Source organism: Diabrotica virgifera, chromosome 2, assembly GCF_917563875.1.
Source record: "Diabrotica virgifera virgifera chromosome 2, PGI_DIABVI_V3a".
NCBI classification, from domain to species: domain Eukaryota; kingdom Metazoa; phylum Arthropoda; class Insecta; order Coleoptera; family Chrysomelidae; genus Diabrotica; species Diabrotica virgifera.
In genome coordinates, this window is record NC_065444.1 from 70,188,903 (window position 1) to 70,215,606 (window position 26,704).

At 32.0% G+C, this 26,704-nt stretch overlaps 1 protein-coding gene across 5 annotated transcripts in view; it reads right to left on the reverse strand.

Annotated features, from left to right (window-relative positions):
• LOC126880082 (zinc finger protein 664-like) overlaps positions 1-26,704 on the reverse strand; it is an 80,862-nt gene that overhangs the window by 16,555 nt on the left and 37,603 nt on the right. For 2 of the 5 annotated variants that reach the window (XM_050643750.1, XM_050643747.1), the window contains one exon: positions 24,695-26,395. The exons of 1 other annotated variant lie outside the window; for it this stretch is intronic. In XM_050643750.1, the coding sequence (XP_050499707.1) occupies positions 25,185-26,395 (1,211 nt within the window). In that variant the 3' untranslated portion in view covers positions 24,695-25,184. Of the gene's footprint in view, positions 1-9,239; positions 14,050-24,694; positions 26,396-26,704 lie in introns of those variants that run through there. 2 more of the 5 variants (XM_050643748.1, XM_050643751.1) reach the window with 2 other exon arrangements.

Sequence of the window (26,704 nt, forward strand, 5' to 3'; positions counted from 1 at the left end):
AAAAGTTGCCTCAGGAAAAGCCTGGAAATTATTTTCATAATTGTGGGTCCACCGCTAGAGGGCGTAATTGAATATCAAAAATAAAAAAATCTAAATTTTACAAAATTTTCCTAATGAAGGGACACTGGAAATCCGATTATTGTATTCTTCATCAAATTCTGCGCATATTTGATTTAACAGGTTTAACTCTACCTTTGCAAATAAGAGGTGGGGGTGAGTGGGAACCTTGTTATGAAAAAATGGCTGTAAGTCCGGTTCTGCTAAATCAAATTTTGAAAACTGGGTCTTGTTGAAGACAGATCTTTTTCTTCAATGTAAGCGTGATAATTTTGAACCATCCTAATAAGTAATAAGCCAGCTGGGAGGCGTTATTTAATTTTTTTCAGAAATCTAGTTTTCTTTGGAAAATATTAAATACAAGTATGCATTTTTAATCATACTTTATAAAATTAGATTAAATTAGCAATAGAATAGCGAAAACCGCATGTCGATAACTTTTTTCTATCTCAAGATATCTCGAGAAACGTGTAAATTTTATACATAACTGTTACTATCACCGGTAAACTAAGTTAATAAAAAGTAGTGTGCTGTGGAAAAAAACAAAATAACATTTTCCAGATGTCAACGTATAAAAATATAATTAATTAAAACAACAATATAAAGAGAAACAATACTATTAAAATTAAATATAACACAGAACAAAAAGAACTACTTAGTGACGACCTAAATATTCAAATTGTTGCCCATCATACACTACTCTAGAATACATTATCCAGAGAATACTAAACGCCATTCAAAGCATATCGAGAGCAGAAATTGAGACTGCTGTTCAATCTACTCTTGAAAGAGTAAATGTTTGCAACGAAAATGATGGGCAAAAATTTGAACGTTTATGTCATCACTAAATAGTTGTTTTTATTTCTTTGTAATAGGGCTTTTCAACGCTTCTCATTTGTTTCGAGCCTCTGTCTTATGCCGTATAATCCGTGTATAATATTAATATACGAGATGTGAACGAGGCTCGAAACAAATGAGAAGCGTTGAAAAGACCTAATATACGTTGACAGCTGGAAAATGTTTCTTTGTTGTTTCCATAGCACACTACTTTTAATGAATTATTTCGTTTACCGGTGACAGTAACAGTTATGTTTTTAAATTTACACGTTTTGTAAGATATCTCGAGATAGAAAAAAGGTATTAACATGCGGTTTTCGCTATTCTGTTGCTAATTTTGTCTAATTTTGTAATATGGTATTAAAAATGCATGTTTGTATTTAATATTTTCCAAGGAACACTAGATTTCTGAAAAAAATTAAATAACGCCTTCTAGCTGGCATATTACTCAGTAAGTTGGTTCGAAATCATAACTTTTACATTGATGAAAAAGATCTATATTCAACAAGACCAAGTTTGCAAAATTTGATTAAGCAGAACCGGACTCACAGCCAGTTTTTCATAACAAGGTTCCCACTCACCCCCACCTCTTATTTTTAAAGGTAGACCTAAACTTGTCAAATCAAATATGCGTAGAATTTTATGAAGAATACGACGATTGGATTTCCAGTGCCCCTTCATTAGGAAAATTTTGTAAAATTTAGATTTTTTAATTTTTGATATTCAATTACGCCCTCTAGCGGTGGTCCCACAATTATGAAAATAATTTCCAGGCTTTTCCTGAGGCAACTTTTGTTATAAAATTTTTTATTTCAAAGCTCTACTATAAACGGTTCCTGAGATATAGCCGAGAGCCATTCTTATTGGGACACCCGGTACATTTAGGTTTTGTAAATAATAAATTTTTTAAAATATTTTAATTTACTTTAATTAACATTTTCTTGATATAAATATAATGTATTTAAAAAATATCGTATGTGACTATTATCCTAAATTCTTATTATAGTCCCAATGTCCATTATAATAGACATTCTGTCAAACGACTGCCTATTAAACAAAAATGTCAAAAATGTGATTTTAGACTATTACAATATTCCGTTAAGAAGATTCAATAGAATTTTATATATATATATATATATATATATATATTGATAAGGGGTACCTTGTCGTCTCAGAAACGGTGAATCGGTAGACGTTGTCGCCTCATATATGAAGTTGTCGCCTCACTTTGGTGAGGCGACAACGTTTTGGGCTGAAAATTTCAGGACAGTTTCCCAACCACCTTATGAATCGATGTGCAAAAAATAGTTTTGAGGTGACAACGTACCCCTTTTCACTATTTTTTGGTTCGTTAGTTCGGCAGTATATCACTGGCGCTAGTATCGGCATTGCAGCAGTGACTGGCTGTATGTTGTCGGATTCTTATATATTTAGGATTCTTAATATTAGGATTCAATCCATAACGCTGACTCAACTTCTGTAACTTTATTGATTTTGTCTTGTAAGCCTTCTAGCTAGACTATCAGCAAAGACGGTATCATCTTAAACGACATAACAAAATTTGCAAGCAAAAAACCGTGGTGGTTCCAGTAATAATTACGTTTCTGAATCGCAAAATGTGCAAAAAATCGCATTACAGCCTGTGCAATGGATCCAAAACATGTTGTCCCCAAATTAAATGTTAAGAAACAAGAGTCTTCGATGTATAGCATTTACTTTTACGTTAATTTTGGTAATTATTACTTAAAAAAACATAAGAGAGAGGGTATAAACTATGCATGTAGCGGAAGAATGCGAACCCTCTCTATATTTCTTATTTAGTATAGAACGCTGGTAAATAATAATAAGATTGCTTTAAAGCATATTTTAAGACCCAAAAATTTTGACGATCTCAAGTGCTCCAAGAGTTTTATATGTCAAAAATAAATAACCATTTTCAATTTCGTTGCAACGCGAAACTACAGCCGCATCATATTCTAGTCCAATCAGAGAGCGCTGCAAGCGCCTCTACTGGTTTCGAAACTTATTAGTCTCTCATCAGGAGACACATATGCTGCTCTCTGACCCAACTAGGACAAACCCCGACCTGCAGCCACGAATTGCAACGACCGAAATGGCAGGGATACCCTAGCGGCAACTGCTAGCAAAAGACTAATTTGTCAACCTAATAGCATATAAAACAACACCAAAAATGTTGCTCCACATCCTACCAGATTGAAAACAAGGGGAACCTTCTCTGGTTACACCTCCGAGGCTTCTAAAATTTGCAAGCCATAAGGGATGCTGAGACTAAGAAAGATGAGGGAATTTGACAATTTATAAATCACGTCCCCTCTGCTCAGCGCGGTAAAGTTCCAACGAGAATGGTTCCCTTCGTACTCTAATTAGAGTAAACATGTAAATCAAAAATGAATAACCATTTTCAATTTCGTTGCAACACGAAACTACTTAGTCTTTAGTTTTATATGTATATAATAGTTTTAAAAAATCTTCAGTTTTACTACTCGTATTATCGCGTTGCACTTGGGTACGTACCTAAAACTATGTTGCGATGAACAGCTCCATTTAATACTAAAAGAATCAGCGGATTTTACGTGTACAACAAAAGACAAATACAGGAATTGAACAAGGGCTATAAATACATAATTTGAAAACGTTGCTGACAAATCGTTGGAGTTTGGAAATTGCTTCTCTCGCTAACAAAGATATTCAAGAACAAAAGTGGCCAAAGCTCGTACCACTTGTAAGTGATATTAAAATATATTGAGAAGAAAGTATTAAAATTGGTGTGAAGTGTCAGTAGACGTTTGAGAGAAATATTGATAATGTTGAAACATAAAAATTAATTAACCAAGCTTTAGCATTAATCATTATTTTTAACAGAAGCCGAATAGGTGATGTTCAGTATTTAAAAATTCAGCAATCTTGTAACAAAAGATAAACGGACTTCAGCGATTTTTAAAATGTTTTAACTGAAGGAGCAAAGGCACTTACGAGAGGACACAAAATTCCAGTGGGTTCTGGTAAAAGTTCTTGAGCTGTTGTTATTTTACTTCCAAAAATGTTGCAAGGTTTCATAGAAACTTTAATTTTAATAAAACATAGACATAAATACATATCTGACGTCGTCCGACGTTAATAACAATAACTATATGTTTGCAGTTCCAGGCAGTAAGCTAAAATGGGACAAAGGGGATGTTGCGATCCGTAAATTGACAAGCAAAATGAATTTAACATACCCTGAAGCTATATCAAGCAACAAATTACGCGAAAATATTGCAACAGTAGCACAAATTTTAAGTATGTCCAAAAATTAAACTAAACAATTTGCCAAGTTTATGGGGCATGATGAAAAAATGCATGATGAATGATATGAATTACCTGCTGACATTTATCAAACCGTAAAATTGTCAACATTTTTAATAGTAATGGAAAGGGATTCTCTTCTCTTAGAATATAAAGGAAAATCGCTTGAAGAACTAGATTTTCACCACGATTTATAAATGCGGAAGAAAATAAAAAAATCAATCTTTAAAATACAAATATTAATTTTTCAAGTATTTCAGGTATGCAAGAAGTTAAAAAAAGTAAAGCGTTGGTTGCAAAAGGCAAAAGGAACGTTATGTTCTGGCTCAAACCAGTAAAGAATTTAAAACGGTCAGTGACGATAAGTACTATCCAAATAAAAAACTACACAAAGCGTAAAAAACCAAGCGAGGGAAGATTCCGAATGCAATTCATATGTGCCTCCACAAAGAAGATATATTAAAAAACAAACTTTTTAAGAGAACACTTTTCAAATTATATTCAAGATGACGTATATCCATCTAGATAAAGAGGTGAATTTCAATATTATAAAATCAAAAATTCAACATCTTATAAAAGTGAAATAAAATATGTATGGCATATGTAAGTTTTTTATATGTTGCTTAAGTAAAAATATAGAAATATTTTTATTTTTTACTTTTTGTTGCTATTGTTATAATTTCTTTTTTATTCTTAGATATAAGAAACATCTAACCAAAGCCTCATTTAAATGGTTTGACGACTTAGATATTAGGTATCTTTTAAACAAAACATAATGAAATTATTTTTGTGGAAGAAAAAAATTAAATAGGTACCTAAAAACCTAGTTTTGAGTTTTTCTTAAAATTTTTTTAAAATTAGGATCAAAAGACCACTACACAAATTGTAGATTTTTTTATCGCCCACAGCTTTTGCGTTGAATTTTTTTAAACGATACAATATTTAGCCAGAAATTTCAGAAAACCATTTTCGCCCTTAAAACTACCCCACCTTCACCCCTTATGGATTATTTTCGTACACTTTGCTGTAGGAATACGTCTTGTTGTAACATTTTTACAACTGGTTTTTAATTAAAAATTTTAAATAAACCGTTGTCACTTTTTTCTGTGAGATAGGTAATAAGGTTTACTGCAAATAATAAATTATATCGTTAAGAGCCTTTATAATTTTACTGTATAAGAGCAATAATTCACACAAAATAATTTGACTTAGCTTAATTTACTGCAAAATACTAGCTTTGCAATATCTACTAATAAAAGAATTTTACACGCATAATCCAAACAAACCATGTTCATATCTTAAGCTTATTTAAAATATCAAAAGTAACCATCTTTTATTTTTAATGTAAACAACAATAGAACATGTAAACCAATTCCCACTATTTCTTTACCTATATCCGTAATAAATATCTACCTCTCGCTGAGCACCAAAGTTCGACCCATTCAATCCTTTATTCATTTTCCAATATTTGGCAACGCCGTCTGAGGCAACAACTTACCGGCTTTCATTCTTAGTCATATATAGTTATGAGGCGACAGCGCATTGGATTTCACCGTAAATTTATATATAAAAAAAACATTTAAAATCGTTTCCCTTCTTTAGAGATTCTGAATTAGAAAGTTCCCCTCATTGTTAATATGCATATATTTTTTGAAAAAAAGAACTACAAAAGGGTGAGGCGAGGTCGTCATAGTTTTCACCGCGAGGCGACAGCGTACCTTTTATCAATATATATATATATATATATATATATATATATATATATATATATATATATATACAGGGTGGTTCATCTTATTCGCCTCGGTCTCTGTACGGAAAACCACTTGATATTTTAAAAAAATTTCTTCACAGAAATATACAGGGCCTTTAATACTACAACCTAAAAATAATGTGAATTATACAGGGTGTTCCAAAAAAGAATGGTATATCAAAGTTATATTTTTTCTTATGGAATGCCCTATATCTGATGACATTTTTAAATTGACCTTCAAAAATAAGCTATACTTTCATAAGGGTTCCCTATACCTAAATACAGGGTGTTTTGATTTATTTCGATTTTTATAAAAATGTAAGGTTTTAGAAAAAAATAAATATCTACCAATCTAAGAAGCAGTAACAAATTCTTTCTTGGATCTTTATAAAAGACTATTTAGCATAGTTAAACAGATGCTTATTGTAACAAAATTTCTTACAGGGTGGTCAAAATATGAGATTGTTCTATTAACAAATTCAAGCTGTAATAACTTACTTATTTTAAATGGAACACCCTGTATCTTACTAGTCTATTGCGTAGAAAATTTACTTAGCTTTCAATTTGTACTAGCGTTTCCTATACCTATCTTTTTACAGGGCGGTCAAAATATTAGATTGTTCTATTAACAAATTCAAGCTGTAATAACTAACTTATTTTAAATGGAACACCCTGTACCTTACTAGTCTATCGAGTAGAAAATTTACTTAGCTTTCAATTCTTATTAGGGTTTCCTATACCTATCTCCCTTCATTTTTTAAATATTTAAAGATTTCCTAATTTGTAAGCTTTAAAAATTAGAATTACATAAGTACCTATGTAGTGTTTATGTACAACACATCACCAACACCGGCAATATACTTAGACAAGATACTGTCATTAATGAAATTTTCAGTGTTATCATGTAGTCACACAGAGTGTTGTATTATTTTAGTTGATTTTGGCCGACATGTGAAATTGAATAATACGTTTATTTTAAACTGCATACCCTATATTAGATGCCGTATTCTGGAAGATATTTAAATTATATTTCATTCCGTATAAGTAATTTCCCTATCTTAACCCAACGGTTATTAAGTAAATTTAAGAACGCCACTTTTTGTTTGAATCTTTAAATCGCAATTACAAACAATTAAATGCAATGGCTACTTTGACAAAAACGAGCCTATTGTACAAAAATATGTAAAAATGGGTATTTACAGAATAACATGGGAATTTATATCTACAGAATAACATGTGTATTGAGAATATTAACATGGAATTGAAGAGATTTTAAATATCTTCCATTATAAAGAATAGAATATCGAGTATATCATTTAAAATAAGAACACTCTGTGTGATTAAATGATAAAAATGTGAATTTTATTAATGAAACTATCTTGACTAAGATATTTAAGTATATTGCCACTGTTGGTGATGTGTTGTACATAACCACGACATAGGTACTTAATTCTAATTTTTAAAGCTTACAAATTAGGAAATCTTTAAATATTTAAAAAATGAAGGGAGATAGGTATAGGAAACCAAAATAAGAATTGAAAGCTAAATAAATTTTCTACTCGATAGACTAGTAAGATACAGGGTGTTCTATTTAAAATAAGTAAGTTATTACAGCTTGAATTTGTTAATAGAACAATCTAATATTTTGACCACCCTGTAAAAAGATAGGTATAGGAAACCCTAGTACAAATTGAAAGCTAAGTAAATTTTCTACGCGATAGACTAGTAAGATACAGGGTGTTCTATTTAAAATAATTAAGTTATTACGGCTTGAATTTGTTAATAGAACAATCTCATATTTTGACCACCCTGTAAGAAATTTTGTTGCAATAAGCATCTGTTTAAGTATGCTAAATAGTCTATTATTAAGATCCAAGAAAGAATTTGTTACTGCTTCTTAGATTCGTAGATATTTATTTTTTTCTAAAACCTTACATTTTTATAAAAATCGAAATAAATCAAAACACCCTGTATTTAGGTATAGGGAACCCTTATGAAAGTATAGCTTATTTTTTAAGGTCAATTCAATAATGTAATCAGATATAGGGCATTCCATAAGAAAAAATATAACTTTGATATACCACTCTTTTTTGGAACACCCTGTATAATTAAAATTATTTTTAGGTTGTAGTATTAAAGGCCCTGTATATATCTGCGAAGAAATTTTTTTAAAACATCAAATGGTTTTCTCTACAGAGACCGAGGCGAATAAGATGAACCACCCTGTATATATACAGCGTGTCTACTTGAGTTGGAAACATATGGGAAACTTTTTTATTATTAATTTTACGAAAAAAAGTTATTCTTTATAAAAAGTTCTGCATGCCCCAAAACCTAAGATTCAATTATCAGATATCAAATTTTCTCAATATTATACGAGGTATGTCAAAAAATATGAATTTCGGCTAAGGGTAAAGTACCTTTATTTCTCTCAATATCGAAAATTCTTATTATGAAAAGTTGTTTGGAAATAAAAACCAAGCTCAAATATGTAATTACATGCTTCTAATTGGAAAAAAATATTTTCCAAATTTTTCTCAAATTTATTGATACTAACTTCGTTTTTATTCATTACACATACGATAACTCTTTTATTATTACTTTTACGAAAAAAGGTATTCTTTATAAAAATCTCTGTATGTCCTAAGACCGAAGATTCAACCAACAGATATGACATTTTATTAATTTTATACGAGTTATGTCAAAAAATATGAATTTCACTCAAGAGTAAAGTACCTTTATTTTTCACAATATTGAAAACGGTTATTAAAAAAGTTGTTTAGAATTAAAAACTATGTGTCAATATACAATTACATCCTTCTAATTGAAATACTGTGAAATATAAAGGTGCTATAATATTGAGCGAATTTCATATTTTTTGACACACCTCGTATAAAATTAATAAAAGTTGATATATCATGGTTGTGTCTTAGATTTTAGACCATGCAAAGTTTTTTATGAAGAATAACTTTTTTTCGTAAAATAAATAATAAACGAGTTATGATATTTGTAATAATTAAAAACGATGTTGGGTATCCATAAATTTGAGAAAATATTTTTTTTTCAATAAGAAGCATGTAATAGCATATTTCATCTTAGTTTTTAATTCCAAACAACTTTTTATCATAAGAATTTTCGATATTGAGAGAAATAAAGGTACTTTACCCTTAGCCGAAATTCATATTTTTTGACATACCTCGTATAATATTGAGAAAATTTGATATCTGATAATTGAATCTTAGGTTTTGGGGCATGCAGAACTTTTTATAAAGAATAACTTTTTTTCGTAAAATTAATAATAAAAAAGTTTCCCATATGTTTCCAACTCAAGTAGACACGCTGTATATATACACCGTTCTTAGTCGTCAACGCCTTCCATCAGACGCCAGTTTATTCCAGACCAAGCCGTAGACTCTATTGAGTTTTATACTACGGCGTTGGCCTTTTATTAATTTCATCGACTGTGCCTCATGCAACTGGACCGTCTAGATAGACCTTTTTTTTCTGCGGAGAAAAAGTCAGGTCTGAAAGGATTAAAGCAAATATCACACTTATAGGCTTTTCTCCAGTATGGGTTCTCAAACGTGTTTTCAAACTACTTGAACCAGTAAATTGCTTCAAACAAATTCCACATTAGTATAGCTTTTTTCCAGTATGTGTTCTCAAATGTCTTTTCAAATTAGTTGCCCCAGTAAACTGTTTAAAGCAAATACGTATCACACTTTTAAGGCTTTTCTACCGTGTGGGTTTTCAAATGTGTTTTCAAAGTACTTGCATCAGTAAATTGTTTCAAACAAATTTCACATTTCTAAGACTTTTTTCCAGTATGTGTCTTCAAATGTTTTTTCAAACTATTTATTTGACTAAACTGTTTAAACCAAATATCACACTTATAAGGCTTTTTTTTCTCCAGTATGGGTTTTCAAATGTGATTTCAAATTACTCTCTTGAGTAAATTGCTTAAAACAAAAATCACACTTTTGTAAGACTTTTCCCCAGTGTGAATCATCATATGTGGTTTCAGATTACTTGTCACAGTAAACTGTTTAACACTTGAAAGCCTGGCTTAGCATACCTACCTAGAAAGCCGGAAGGGATCATTTTTGCCCCACGTTCTTTAATCAATTAAAACTCAGTTTAAAGAAATTAAATCTACTCTAGACGGTAGAATCTAATTTAATTTTTTACTTTTATTGTTTAACACATTCGCTGCCCTTCAAAAACATTCGGAACACCATACAATTTGCTGTTTTTGATATTTGCCGCACATTGCCTTGTTACAACCGTGGTAATGATTGGAAGTACGATTTCCTTTACAAAATATTTTCAACTGATATTTTGTTCGTTTTTGGATAGTAACAGTGATAGTTGTTGGTAGACCTGGTGTTGCTAGACGTAGTTCCAGATTTCGGGAGACAAGGTATGGGGCCCATAATTCTTCACACAGCCGAAGAACAAACTTACGAAACCTGAGTCTACTTCCAGTTATTTCTTTATAAATAATCCATGCATTTATTGCTTCCAACTCAAGAGTATTATAAAACACGTACATAAGCCACAGCCTTGAAGTTACTTTTGTAGTATAAAGACATTTATACTATTACTCCATTACTCCTATTACTCCACTCTACGACTCTATTTGGTCCTCTACACCAACAATTGCATCTTTGTGTTCACTTGTATTCGCCAACAATTGTATCTTTATTACGTAGATGATCAGTACCAGTATAAGGGTAACCATTTACAATAAACATACTTCTTCTTCTTCAAATGCAAATCCACTAATGGATGTTGGCGATCACATTTTCCATTAACTCTCTGTTTCTTGCAATGTGTATCAGAGATTGTATGTCGTTAATCCCTGTCCATTGCCTTATGTTTCGGAGCCAGGACATTTTCTTGCGTCCTATTCCTCTCTTGCCTTCAATTTTACCCTGGATTATAAGTTGAAGGAACTGGTATTTTTCGTTTCGCATGTGACCCAAATACGCCGTTTTTCTTTTCTTGATGTTTTCGAAAAGCTGACGGTCTTGATTGATTCTTTTAAGTACATCCACATTTGTGACTTTCGCCGTCCATGGTATCTTTAGGATACGGCGATAAAGCCACATTTCGAAGGCTTCTAATCTGTTTATATCCCTCGTTTTGAATGTCCAGCCCTCTATGCCATATAGCAGCACCGACCACACGTAGAATTTAGTAAACCTTAGTCTCAGTGTAGGGTCGAACTCTGAGCAGGTCAGTACCTTCCTGAATTTTACGAAAGCTTGTCAAGCTTGCTCAATGCGACATTTTACTTCCCTGTCCGATGCCCAGTCTATAATAAACATACATAAATATAATATTACCCATTCGACAGGAATTTGAAAGAAAGGATCGTCGAATTTCCCAAAAAACGATAATAACTTACACGGGGCAAATTTGGCCCCTTTAGACTTCTATTGTACATTTGTTAAAAAAACCATTAAATAAATTTAGTAAACAATATTTTTTTGTTTTAAATAAAGCTTTGTATCAAAATATTAAAAGTCATAAAATATGAAAATATTATTGCCTCAAATAAAAAAACTACAACAACTTTAAATCGCAACAGGGGCCAAATTTGCCCCTCCGACTTTCTAGTGTTAAAGCAAATATCATTAAAGCAAATATCACACTTAGAGCCCCCGCAGACTGTAGACTTTTTATCGGCCGATAGTTTAGTCGGGTTGGGCTGTTAGTGCGCATACCGAGCCAACTAAACAGTCGAATGGTGAAGGGGGCGCAGACTAACAAAACTGTCGACCAACTATTCTCGAAGGATCTAGTTCTAAAGTTCGTATTTGACTGTTGAAGTGAGTAGTCGCACAGTGCAAAAATTACCCAGAAATGTTATTATCGCTCTCATACAATGGATGAGAAGAACCAAGAAGAGATTCCTAGAGTGCGTCCCATTCACAATGAAAGAAATAAGAAGACGATACAAACTAACAGATGTCATCCAGAAGATTGCCATGTTAAAATGGAACATGTTGGTCACATAGGAAGAATGGAAGACAACCTTTGGATAAAGCGAATTCTTGAATGGCGACCAAGGACAAGCAAGAGAAGTAGATCAGACCTAAAAAAAGATGACCTGATGATGATCAAGTGAATGGCTGGCCACAGATGGATGCAAAAACAACAACCAGAAATGAATGGATACACCTAAGGGAGGCTTACTTCCGACGATGGATGGAACTGCTGTTGATGATGATGAATTCTGAGTGACAGATTATTTAGTGGAAAATTCTACAAAATGTATTCTATATTACTTGATTACCCAAAAAAGTTTTTCGCCTTTTATCGGATGATCATAGTCAGCACTTATTCTTCTTGTAGTTCTTTCTCCTATCGTAGGTTTGCTATAAACCCGTAGGTTTGTAACTCGTTGGATGTATTTTCAAAATCCTTCTATAGCACCACATCTCAAATGCTTCTAACTTCTTTCTGTTGTCTACCTTTAGTGTCCAGCTTTCCATTCCATACAACAAAGTCGAGAACACGTAGCATCTTAGGGCTCTTATGTTCAGCTCCAGAGGAGGGTCTCGATTAACAAACATTTTTTTCATTTTTATAAATGCTTTTCTTTCAATTTCGATACGTGTCCTGATTTCTCTACCTTTGTCGTTGTTTTCTGTTACCCAGGTTCCCAGATTTTTGTAGTTATTCACTCTTTCTACTTGTTTTCCCTCGATATCTAGCCTTCCTACTGTGTGTTGCTTAGAAATAATCATGAACTTGGTTTTCTTAACGTTCATTTGTAGTCCATATTTTATACTGACTTGATGCTATTTACTAATCGCTGTAGTGCTTCTGAATGAACTAGTCTTGCTAATTGGACCAACCAAGTTTCTACAATTAACGATTGTGAATTAGACATTGCCATTTTTTCGCAAAAATATTCAAAAAATATTCGCTCGGCACGAGTATCGGACACCAAAACTAGGAGAGAATTAAACTATCGGCCGATAAAAAATCGTCGTGTGTGCGCGTATCCTAGTTATGCAATATTGATTAAACCGTCGGCCGACAGAATAGTTTGAAGGCAATCGGGAAGCCCATCAAACTTTTTTATCCGCCGATACTGAATCGGTTTAAGGTGTGCATATCTCTCTGTACTGATTAAGAAGCCGACCACAAATGTGTTTTCAAACTACTTGAACCAGTAAATTGTTTCAAACAAATTCAACATTTGAGACGCTTTTCTTCAGTATGTGTTCTCAAATGTTTTTTTAAATTACTTGCCTCAGTAAACTGTTTAAAGCAAATATCACACTTATAAGGCTTTTCTCCAGTATGTGTTCTCAAATGTGCTTTCAATTTACTTGCCTCAATAAACTGTTTAAAGCAAATATCACACTTATAAGGCTTTTCTCCAGTATGGGTTCTGAAATGTGATTTCAAATTAGTTGCCTCGGTAAACTGTTTAAAGCAATTATCACACTTATAAGGCTTTTTTCCAGTATGTGTTCTCAAATGTTTTTTTAAATTACCTGCCTCAGCAAATTGTTTAAAGCAAATATCACACTTATAAGGCTTTTCTCCACTATGGGTTCTCAAATGTGTTTTCAAACTACTTGGACCAGTAAATCCTTTCAAACAAATTCCACACTTATAAGGCTTTTTTCCAGTATGTGTTCTCAAATGTTTTTCCAAACTACTTATTTGACTAAACTGTTTATAGCAAATTTCACACTTATAAGGCTTTTCTCCAGTATGGGTTCTCAAATGTGATTTCAAAGTACCTGCTTGAGTAAATTGCTTAAAACAAATATTACACTTATAAGGTTTTTCTCCAGTGTGAGCCATAACATGTGATTTAAGAGTAGTTGCTGCAGTAAACCGTTTCAAACAAATTTCACATTTGTGAGGTTTTTCCTTAGTATGTATTCTCGAATGTATGTTCAGATTACATCGATGAGAAAATTGTTTTAAACAAATTGCACACGTGTAAGGTCCTTTTGCACTTTGAACTTTCATATTTAGTTTTTTCTTCGGCGTATCTACCCAAATCTTCGGAGATGAATTTTCAGGTGTTTTCATAATTTTCATTTTGTTCTTATTTTGTAAGCAACCTAAAAGATAAACCAACTGTACACATTTTACTACAGTGCCGGCAAAAAAATCTTTACAAAGCGAATAAAACGCAAAAATCAAGACAATTATTATATAAATTTTACAAATTAATACTTTATGAGGATATTTAATTTTTGATTCTCTGGCAGTTGTGAAAGGGTTCAACATTACTACATGCCTGATGATGGTGTCAGACTTAGGTGGTGTTTTTTAAGAGCTCCAGAACCAGCTCAAGTAACGTCGAGTTTCTTTCGTCCCATAGATCTTCAGTTTTTCAAGAGGTTTCACATTGACTACTTGTATAAATCCAACTGTATCAACAGCACAAACGCACAGAATAAACTAAAGAAAATAAGATGGCAGTAAACTACAGGCACCTGGCGACGCAAGTACATCATCACCTCTCCCATCAAACGCCAAGCAGGCTCAGTTGACTTAATACAATTAGTTAATGTGAAACTTCTTGAAAAACTGATGTAAAAACTCTGGGGCGAAAGAAACCCACAAATGAACGGAACGTCCGTGCATCAATGTTACTTAAGAAAGGGAACTCTGCAATTACCATAGCACGTGATATTGGTGTTTCAAGAGATTCAATTTATCAATTGAAAGTAGTAGTAATGTTCAACCCTTTCATAACTGCTACAGAACCCAAAATTAAATATACTTATAAAGTATTAATTTGTAAAATTAAAATATTAATTATCCTGATTTATACGTTTTATTCACTTTGTAAAGATTTTTTTGCCGGCACTGTACAATGAAAAATAAAATGCAGAAACTACAAAACAAGAATTAAAAGTAACAAAAGTTTGGAAAACATAAACGTAATAAAAGAACTAACTCATTGTTTTGTTTCATACTGTATTATTATACAGTGTGTCTGTGTAATTTGGAACCATATGGGAAACTTTTTTAATACATACAATCAATTTTAGTAAAAAAGTTATTCTTAATAAACTGCTCTGCATAGTCTAAAACCTAAGGTGCAATCATCTTGTTTGGAATTAAAAATTATGTTATAATATGCCATTACATTCTTCTAATTGAAAAAATAAATTTTGAAAATTTTTCTCAAATTACGGATAACCAACATTGTGTTTATTTATGATAACTTTGTTATTATTAATTTTACGAAAAAAAGTTATTCTTTATAAAAAGTTCTGCATAGTCTAATAACCAAGATGAAATTATAAGATATCAAATTTTATCAATTTTATACGAGGTGTGTAAAAAAATATGAATTTCGCCGAAGAGTAAAGTACCTTTACTTTTCATAATATTGAAAATTGTTATTATAAAAAGTTGTTCGGAATTAAAAACTATGTCTCAATATGCAATTACATCTTACTACTTAAAATATTGTGAACTATAAAGGTATTTTTACTCTTGAGTGAGATTCATATTTTTTGGCATACCTCGTATAAAATTGATAAAATTTGATATTTTATGATTGCATCTTATTTTTAGACCATTCAGACATTTATAAAGAATAATTTTTTTTCGTAAAGTTAATAATAACGGAGGTAATCTATCATAAAAAATAAAATTGATGGGTATCCGTAATTTGAGGAAAATTTTAATTTTTTTTTTCAATCAGAAGACTGTAATTTCATATTATATAGTCTGTTCGCTAAACTCGGACGCAACTTTCTAGATATTTTAGTCGGTAATTTTGCCAATTTTAGTAAAATTGGCAAAAAATAATTACTAAATACTTAATAATCACTAAATAGTTAGTAATTTTGCCAATTTTTGCAAAATTCGCAAAAAACAAAAAAAATATCGACTAAAATATATAGCCAGTTGCGTCTGAGTTTAGCGAACCGACTATAACATTATTTTTAATTCAAAACAACTTTTATTAATAACAATTTTCGATATTGTGAAATATAAAGGTACATTACTCTTGAGCGAAATTCATATTTTTTAACATCTCGTAATTTGATATCTGATGATTGTATCTTAGGTTTTAGACTATGCAGAGCAGGTTATGAAGAATAACTTTTTTTCCTAAAATTCATAATAAAAAAGTTTCCGATATTGTTCTAAGTTACGCAGACACACTGTATAATAAAAAATATATATTTTTTGTTATTTAAATATTTTACATTTGATGTAAATGTGTAATATTATGGATAATATAAAATATTTTTTAATTATAGTAATGTGAACTTTGAAAATAGATTTAATTTAAATTAGATTTGAATTGGGCTCTGCTTAAACGTAGACGCATCACAATGGCCAGATCGGCAACAGCAACAGCCAAACTCACAAAAATATGGAAGAACACTGACACTACAAACAACAGAAAATTACGCCTTGTGAACAATTGTAGTTTAAGCGTAAACCCAATTCCATCATCAGGTACTACATGTACCTAATGAAGAAATTAGAAGGTACAAGAACAGGATTCATTGAACATCAGAAAGGAGAGAAATATGGCAACTAATATGGTATGGGCATGTCAAGAGAATGGGGATAATAGATGAATAATAACATGGATTAGTGGAATAAAGGCAACAATAGAGTATAGGGCTATCAAATCTACTACTACCGCTTAGTGAGAATATGCACCATTTCAGTAATATGAGTAATACCAATATTTATATTTAGCACATTTAAGCCTTGTTGCACCAACAAATCTTAAGCACCAGCTCAGCTTATAGATAGAGCCGCCTTAAGTCTCACTTACGTTGCAATATAATCTTCAATTCTTAGCACGTCTTAACTGAGATGAAGTTTAAGATGCTATCCATTCTGACAAGCTGGAAATTGATCTAAGACTTAATGGTGCAACTCGTATATTTCGTAGGCTGAGCTTATAGACCCGGATCCCGCGTACCAATAAAAGTTGATTGATATCAAGCTGAAAATTTGTTAATAGCTTGCGGAGTCTACTCGGACAAACTTTGATGTATGGAAACACTGGAACAGGGGAAGTTTTAATTGTGAAACAGGTTAAATATTTGGAACGTCAGACTACGAAAACGTTCCATGTATTTTGTCGGACATAACTTCCAATTGATTTGTTACCATTTCATTAAACTCTCATGCAAAAATCAGATTGGTGTTTATCAGTTTAATGAGTGGAACACGAAGAGCATGTCAAATGACAGGAATTATTGGTGATAAATAGCAGTGTGATTTTTGCAAGAGTTTAATGAAATGGTAACAAAACAATTGGAAGTTCTGTCCGACAAATACATGGGGCGTTTTCGTAAGCTGACGTTCCAAATTTTTCAACTGTTCCACAATTAAAACTTCCTCTGTTGCAGTGTTCCCGTACATCATAGTTTGTCCGACTAGACACCGTTAAGGTGTTCAAATTTTCAGCTTGCTATTAATCAACTTTTTTTGGTACGCGGGATCAAGGCCTATTAAAGCACATCTTAAGCTAAAGATCTGTTAGTTCAACCAGGCATTAATTATCTTTTCAACTTTTTGTGGTTCCGTAATTTGGGGTAACTTTGACCGATTTTGTACTTTAATCCTATAAAAATCATATTTTAAATTTTGCTACATTTTTGTATATGCAAATACGTTATAGGTTTAGGCGTCTACTTTCAGTAGCTTAGATTATAATTACAAGAAAATAATCATGACTTAGAAAAAAAATGCCTTTGGTCAAGTACACCCCATTTAGGGGGAAGTTGACCATACAGGGTGGGGCATTAGTATGACAAAGTCCAATTACTCGTTTGCCGTAAGAGATACGAAAAAAATTTATTTAGGTAAAAGTTGGGGCACTGATAGGATCATAATTTAAATATATTTTTAAATATACAGGGGCTTACGTATTGACAGGGTGACACAAACTTATGTTTTTTTAAATAGAACACCCTGTATATTTTTACATTTTTGGATTCTACTCAATGTTTTCATTCTTAAAATATATGTTTTGTAATATTATACGAGGTAGTTTAAAAGATAATTACGTTTTCTTGTTAATTTCGTAGCAACATTTACACCCTGTAGAATTGTAGTGATTTGACATCAAATTTTTATTTTACGTTCAAACGATTTTTAATATAGTCTACTATTGTTAAACATTAACAGTACAGCGAAATGTTAAATTTTAGTATACAGGGTTGGTCGAAACTCGGAATGAGTATTTTCTTAGTTTTCTTAAATGGAACACCCTGTATTTTAGTATTGTAATGAAATGATATTTTATGATACTTTTTTATTTCTTAAGCATTCCCTATACCTAAGTGCTTTAATTTGTAAGTTATTCGTGATTCTTTAAGCCAAACATTAATTGCAAGAAAAATTACGTGAAATTTTATTAGGTGGCCGTGAAAATATACAGTCAGAAATAATTTTTCGACAAAAAAAAAACATCATAATCTGGCCTGATCCTTAATTTATTAATATTGGATGAGATATCCAAATAAATTCGTAGTTAAGATTGTTGGTGCGCAAAATATTAATAAAAACATACAATATTCTACCTAGTCGGCTATGATCCTAAATTTCCTTAAAAATTTGATATTATACTATTTTTATAGTTCCAGTTGCTTTGTTACCATTACTAATATGAATTTTTCTAACGAGGAACTGACTAATAAGATTTTTGTGCTAGCGGAGTATAACAAAAATGTGCTACTAGCAATAAGAATTTTTCATCAGAAATTTCCTGATAGACGACAACTAAGAAAAGAAACGTTTAAAAATATACTAAAACGGTTTCAACGGACTGGACACTTAGATTATGATAAATCTGATCGAACAAAAACTATTGTAAGTGAAGAAAACAGGAATTAAATGTAACCCTTAGTGTCATTGAGGATCTGCATATTAGTACAACCGTTCTTACAATCTAAGTATCTAGTCTGTTGAAACCGTTTTAGTATACTTTCAAAATATTCTCTTTTTGGTTGTCGTCTATCAGGGAATTGCTGATGATAAATTTTTATTGCAAGTAGCTCATTTTTGTTATACTCTCCTAGCACAAAGCCATTTTAATCAGTTCCTCATTAGAAAAATTAATATTAGTGATGGTAACAAATCAACTGTAACTACGTATAATGTCAAATGTTTCAGCAAATTTTGTGTCATAGCCAACTAGGGAGAATTTTGTATGTTTGATTAATATTTTAAGCACCAACAACCTTAATTACGAATGTATTTGGATATCTCATCCAACAGTAATAAATTAAGGATCAGGCTAGATTATTATGTATTTTTTTTAATTATTTTTGATTGGATATTTTCACGGCCTCCAAATAAAATTTCACGTAATTTTTGTTGCAATTAATGTTTAGCTAAAGAATCACGAATAACTTACAAATTAAAGCACTTAGGTATAGGGAATGCTTAAGAAATAAAAAAGTACCATAAAATATCAGTTCATTACAATACTAAAATACAGGGTGTTCCATTTAAGAAAACTCAGAAAATATTCATTCCGAGTTTCGACCCACCCTGTATACTAAAATTAAACATTTCGCTATACAGTTAATGATTAACAGTAGTAGACTATATTAAAAATCGTTTGAATGTAAATAGAAAATTTAATGTCAAATCACTACAATTCTACAGGGTGTAGATATTGCTACGAAATTAACAAAAAAACCTAATTAACTTTTAAACTACCTCGTATAATATTACAAAACCATACATTTTAAGAAAGGAAACATTGAGGAGAATCAAAAAATGTTAAAAGATATAGGGTGTTCCATTTATAAAAACATAAGTTTGTGTCACCCTGTCAACACGGACGCCCCTGTATATTTGAAAATATTTTTAAATTATGATACTATGTGTGCCCCAACTTTTACCTAAATAACTTTTTTTTCGAATCTCTTACGACAAACGCGTAATTGGACTTTGTCACACTAATGCCCCACCCTGTATATGCTTTTTGCCTGTTAAACTTATTTTTCTTTTAGGAGGGGTTAATTTGACCGTTTTTTAAACCATTTTTTCTTAATTGGTTATATCGGTGGATTTAACAACCCTTGGAATATTATTTTTTTTTTAATTTAAAAATGAATTCTTAGATATATATGTTTGAATCGTTAAAAATAATTTTAAAAATTATACATGGTGGCTGAAGTATATCACAATAGATCTTTTTCTATGTTTTTGGTCAAATTCACCCCAGCGGTCAAAGTAACCCCATTTTACGGTTCTTTTATAATTTCCGCTTTTTAAAATCATTAAAATTTGGCCTTTTATTTACAGGACCATGTCCAAAACAATGCAGTTATTTTTTGACATTTCGTTCAATGAAAATATCTCTCAAAACGCTCCTTCACTCAGGCACGTAGCCAGGAAATGTGCTTGAGGGGGTCCAAACACAACTAATTTTTTTTGTTAGATTATACGGTAAGGTATTGAAAAAATATTCAGAATAAATTTTAGTTCCATGTGCAAAATTTAAAAAACCTATTTTATTATTTTGAAAATTGCAATTTGTTTTTATTTACTTATTTAAAAAATATTTTTGAATTTAATATAATATTTTAACCATGTAAAACTTACATTATTAAAAATTTTCAAATTACTTTTACTAAGTGTTTAATACTTTACTAAGATATAACATATATGAGGATAATCTCACACTAGTAACTTGTTTTTAATACAAAAATTTCACCATTGTATCTTTAATATTGTGACAGAGACAGTCTTGCCATGCTAATTGCCAACGTCAAGGGGGCTTGATAGAACACGTTAAGAATAAGATCTTTAATATCATTTTAGCGTCCCTAATGGTGTAGTGACTACTAATGAAATAAATAGGATTCCGTAGAAAAGAGTACAAGTGGTCTTATTCAGCTGTCTACCCAATAATTGTTGGTTACTTGATATATCATCCACGATGGCGATCTCGGTTTCTGTAGAAAGCGAACGCATCGGACCGACAGCGACCTGCGATTTCATGAGTATAAAAATAATACAGTTGAAAATGTAGTGTATAAAATGAGCGATTTACAAGAAATAAAAACATTCATTGTATGTATGTAACATAATTAATTCGGATAAAGGAAGACATTTAATAAAAGGTATTTTATATAGTTTATTTTGCAGAATGAAACCAGATGTTTAGGTACGTACGCACCGTAAGTATAACCTGAGGCGCAAGCAATAAGGAGAATTTTATAAATTGTATCTAGAACTTCGCAGAGATGAGTTTCTTTACATATTCTAGAATGAATTTTGACAGTTTTGATGAAATTTTAGCTCGAATAAAAAATGAGATCAGCAAACAACAAACAAATTTTAGGGAACCAGGGACAGGTCGAACAATATACATATTATCATATTTGTTTACTATTTCAATAAGTTTTTCCATATCCATTTTTATTTGCACTGACGCGACCAGCGATAAAAATGTAACCTGAGCGCTGTCAAAACGCTGCACAAATTCTTTTGATCGCTAGCAGGTCGCGGCAAATATGTGCTGATCCGCTTGTTTGATTAAGACGAGCCGAATCGTGATCGCCATCGTTTCTCGCTTAAAGCGGAAAACACACCGAAGCGATAACGACGCGATGGCGTTAACGATGACGATTCAACTCGTCTGAAGCAAACAAGTGAATCAGCACACACTTGTCGCGATCTGCTGGCGATCAAAGGAATTTGTGCAGCGTTCTGACGGCGATATAATTAGTTTAGCGTTCAGAACGCAGCAGGTTACATTTATCGCTGGTCGCGATGATGCAAATAAAAATGGATATCTAAAAATTTATTGAAATTGTAAAAACATATGATATATGTTATTATTATAAATATATAAATATTATTATTATTATATTCTTCGAGCTGTCCCACCCAGGTTATAAGAACGTACGTACAGTTGAGTCCGGGAATCTTTACCCGTACGTCATCATTTAAAGCATACAAAATAAGTCAGAAATTGAAATTTACTAAACGCAACAGCAAGTGACTGCGTTTAGTAAATTTCAATGGACCGTAATAGTGTGATGTCAAATATTTTTCCAAACAAATAAAAAATCAATAAATGTTTGACGTCTGTCAATGGATTATACACGTGATTTGTGTAATAATTTTTAATTTTATTTTGTTTTAACAAGCATCTGCACATTTTTTCTAAAGACACAATCCTTGTTAGTCATATCAATCATATTGCTTTTAATTTTATAAATGTCCCTACACAAAATCAAGTACACATCTCACACTACAATAGTACTTACTGCGTTTCTTCAGGTTCTTAACCAGTCTTATTTGGAAATATGGTGGAAAATATACTATGAGCATTGATTACAATCACTGTTACCCAACACATTACCATTTTGTAAAAATTAAACATCCTACAAGCAATATATTCCAATTATAAAAACAAAAACAAACACCACGTGTGAATTTTTGTTTTGTTTGGCAATTATTCCAGAGTAGCCAACATTGATTTGACGTCACGACTATCACGGTCCACTTCCGAATTATCATCGACTTATTTCGTATGCTTTAAATGATGACGAACGGGTAAAGATTCCCGGACTCAACTGTATTAAAAATAAATATTTCAGCAAAACTTTCTTTTCTAATTCATTCTAAAATATGTATAAAACGGTCTATACATATCTGCGAAGTTCTGGGAATAATTTATGAAATCCTCCGTATGGCTTGTACCGCAGGTTAATTCATGTACCTGCCCATACATATCTTCTTTTTCTGCAAAATATCTTCATTTGTAAATGGAAAAAATACAACGCCCACGCATACCTTTTATTAAATTTCTTTCTTTATTAGAATTAATTTTGAATAATGAAGGTTACATGCCTTCAAATTATGTAACAATACTGCAACAAACAGTGCGTTTTCTTCTTGTAAATCGGACATTTTATATATTATAATATTTCAACTGTATTATTATTATACTAATGAAATCGCAGGTCCCTATCGCTCCGAAGTGTTCGCTTTCTACAGTAACCGAGATCGCCATGGCGATCGCTTAGATGTGCTCTCCGCTTTAAAAAGCCAAATAATGTTGTAAAATGTAGATTATAATGAATATGGATTGTAAAAAATATTCACATTCGTGTGTCATGTCCATTTCTTAAGCATGCCATGCTTCTTGTGTGCAAGAAGCTTTCTTACTCCCAGAGGGCAACAAATTTTAAAGAATTTGGCTGTAAACTACAGCAGAGCCACCCATACAAATGTAAGAAATAAATTGGAAGAAGTGGGTTATTCAATATTGTTGGCTATATAATGTTCTTGAACTCCTAAATGGAACATAGAGCTTCAGTAAAAACGCGCCATCGCGTTCTATTTTGAGCTAAGGCCTTCGCCTCATTCCAGGACATTCCTTGACCTCTATCTCGTCCATAATGGATCTTCTCCAAGTTTGTGCTGGGCGACCTCTTTTTCTTTTTTCTTGGGGATTCCACTGTAGGGCAGTCTTTGCAATACTGGAACTTTTTTTTCGGAGTGTGTAACCGATTGAACCCCACTTTCTGGACTATATTTAATTTTCAACCCGCTTTGTTGGGTCACGTGTAGTAGATCTTCGTTTCTGATGGTGGTTGGCAAGAAAATACGAACAATTCTTCGTAGATATTTGTTAACAAAGACCTGCAGTTTGTCTGTAAGGGTTTTTGTCACTTTCCAGGTTTCACATCCGTAGAGTAGAACAGACATGACATTTGACTGGAATATTCGGATCTTTGTCCTTATAGAATAGTCGCCAGATCTCCAAACAGGGTTGAGCATGCTTGTTGAGCTTTTCGCATCCTCATACGAATATCGTCTTCTGTACCTCCGTTTTCTGACACTTCTGAGATACGTAAAGTTTTCCACATTTTTAATCTGCATGTTGTCGATAGTAAATAGCGTTTCGTTCCTTGCATTTATTCTCACGGACTTGGTTTTACCAATATTAATTTTCAAACCTATTTTATTGGCTTCAGTGGAAAGTCTTTCCAATTGGTCAGCCACATCTTGGAACCTTTGTCCTAATATGCAGATATCGGCGGCATATTCTAGATCGCTTAGGCGTGTGGTTAACGTCCATTGTATCCCTCTTGTGTCGGAGTCTAATTTGGAGAACCCATACTCTATAGCTATGTTGTAAAGAAACGGAGAAAGCACGCATCCCTGTCTCGACTCCAGTAAGTACGTTAAATTCGTCACTGTTGATCCCATTGCGTGTCACGCTGCATTTCGCCTCAGTGTACATTGACTTTATAATGGAAATTATATATAGCAGCATGAGATACGCTGTCGAAGGCACATTCGAATTTTCGTTCGATTTGTAGAAATCATAAATACTTTAACTAGTAATTAATAGTAATTCTACTTTTTCTATTGTTGTCATTAGCTACTTTTTCCGATTATTGGCAAAGGCACATTTTGGTTTATTACTTCTTGATGTCATTAATCTTCAAGTTTTTGGAAATAACATCACCTTTCTCCCTTTGGGAGCCTCAAGCATCCTCTATCGCCGGCGATACAACCACAAGGACCATATAATGAATCTAACCTAGACTGCAACGACCAACATCCTTAGGCCTGGTGGAATACAACATCTAGGACCCCAGAGCCAGTCGCAGAAACAGCAGTACCATTCGACATCAAGTAGTTACCATCGAACCAATACCAAAAGCCATAAGTATAATCAAGAATTGTTAGTTTTTGGTAAGAATCTGAATATATATGTCAATGAATCTAATAAGCCACATTTTATTATATCTTTATTGAAAAATAAACATGATTACTTAAAATATTGTTTTGTTTGCTTCCAATCCAGATATTGTGTATGTGTGTTCGGCATCAGACAAATTCTATTTGCCACAGACTATAACGTAAGAAAGATCAAATGTCTACTTTCCAATCCAGATCTTCATCGTTCATATTTTTGATTAGAACAAGACGAGCACAAACGATAACTATCATAGTTGATTGAAATAGTATTTTTCAATAGTATTTCAAGTATATGTGGTAGTCTATCGTTACACAATTGCTTCAAACAAATTTCAAACTTGTAAGGTCTCTCACCTGTTTGTCATCATATGTGTCTTCAAAGTAAATTTTTTAGTCAACTGTTTAAAAAGGACCACACTTATAAGGCTTTTCTGGAGTGTATTTTTGAATGCATTTTTAGCTGAGAAAAATAATTTTCTCAGCTAAATATCTGAGCAAATTGTTTTAAACAAATATCACACTTCTAAGGCTTTTCTGCAGTGTGCACTTTCAAATGTGTTGTCAAATTACTTTCTTGAGTAAATTGCTTAAAACAAATATCACACTTGTAAGGCTTTTTTCCAGTGTGAATCCTCATATGTGATTTCAGATTATTTGCCCTAGTAAACTCTTTAAAGCAAATATCACACTTATAAGGCTTTTGTCCAGTATGGGTACTCAAATGTGATTGCAAATTACCTTTTTGAGTAAATTGTTTTAAACAAATATCACACTCGTAAGGCTTTTCTGCAGTGTGCACTTTCAAATGTGTTTTCAAATTACTTTCTTGAGTAAATTGCTTAAAACAAATATCACACTCGTAAGGCTTTTCTCCAGTGTGAATCATCATATGTTGTTTTAGATTACTTGCACCAAGGTGTTTAAAGCAAATATCACACTTATAAGGCTTTTCTCCAGTGTGAATCATCATATGTTGTTTTAGATTACTTGCACCAAGGTGTTTAAAGCAAATATCACACTTATAAGGCTTTTCTCCAGTATGGGTACTCAAATGTGATTTCAAATTACTTTTTTCAGTAAATTGTTTCAAACAAATTCCACATTTGTGAGGCTTTTCTCCAGTGTGCACTTTCAAATGTCTTTTCAAATTACCTTCTTGAGTAAATTGCATAAAACAAATTTCACACTTATAAGGCTTTTGTTCAATATGGGTTCTCAAATGTGATTTCAAATTACTTTTTTGAGTAAATTGTTTTAAACAAATATCACACTCGTAAGGCTTTTCTCCAGTGTGCAATCTCAAATGTCTTTTTAAAGTAGTTGAATCAGTAAATTGTTTCAAACAAATTCCACATTTGTGAGGCTTTTCTCCAGTGTGCACTCTCAAATGTGTTTTCAAATTACCTTCTTGAGTAAATTGCTTAACACAAATTTCACACTTATAAGGCTTTTCTCCAGTATGGGTTCTCAAATGATATTTCAAAGCATTTGCTTGAGTAAATTGCTTAAAACATATATTACACTTACATGGTTTTTCTTTATTATGTATTCTCGAATGTATGTTCAGATAATCTCGCCGAGAAAATTGTTTTAAACAAATTGTACACGTGTAAGGTCCTTTTCCAGTTTGAACTTTCTTATTTAGTTTTTTCTTCGGCGTATCTACCCAAATCTTCGGAGATGAGTTTTCAGGTGTTTTCATAATTTTCATTTTGTTCTTATTTTGTAAGCAACCTAAAAGATAAACCAACTGTACACATTTTACTACAGTGCCGGCAAAAAAATCTTTACAAAGTGAATAAAACCCACAAATCAGGATAATTATTATTTTAATTTTACAAATTAATACTTTATAGTGATGTAATAAATGTCATTTTTTGAACATTCGCGAATACGAATGCAAATATCTGCTGTCGACATTCGCGAATGCGGATGCGAATATTCAGTTTTTTAATTTGTTTCTAATTTTGTACTGTTTTGTAATGTTTGTACGGTTTTGTACTCTAAATTTATTAGTGGAGTCACTGAAGGTGGATATGAGCT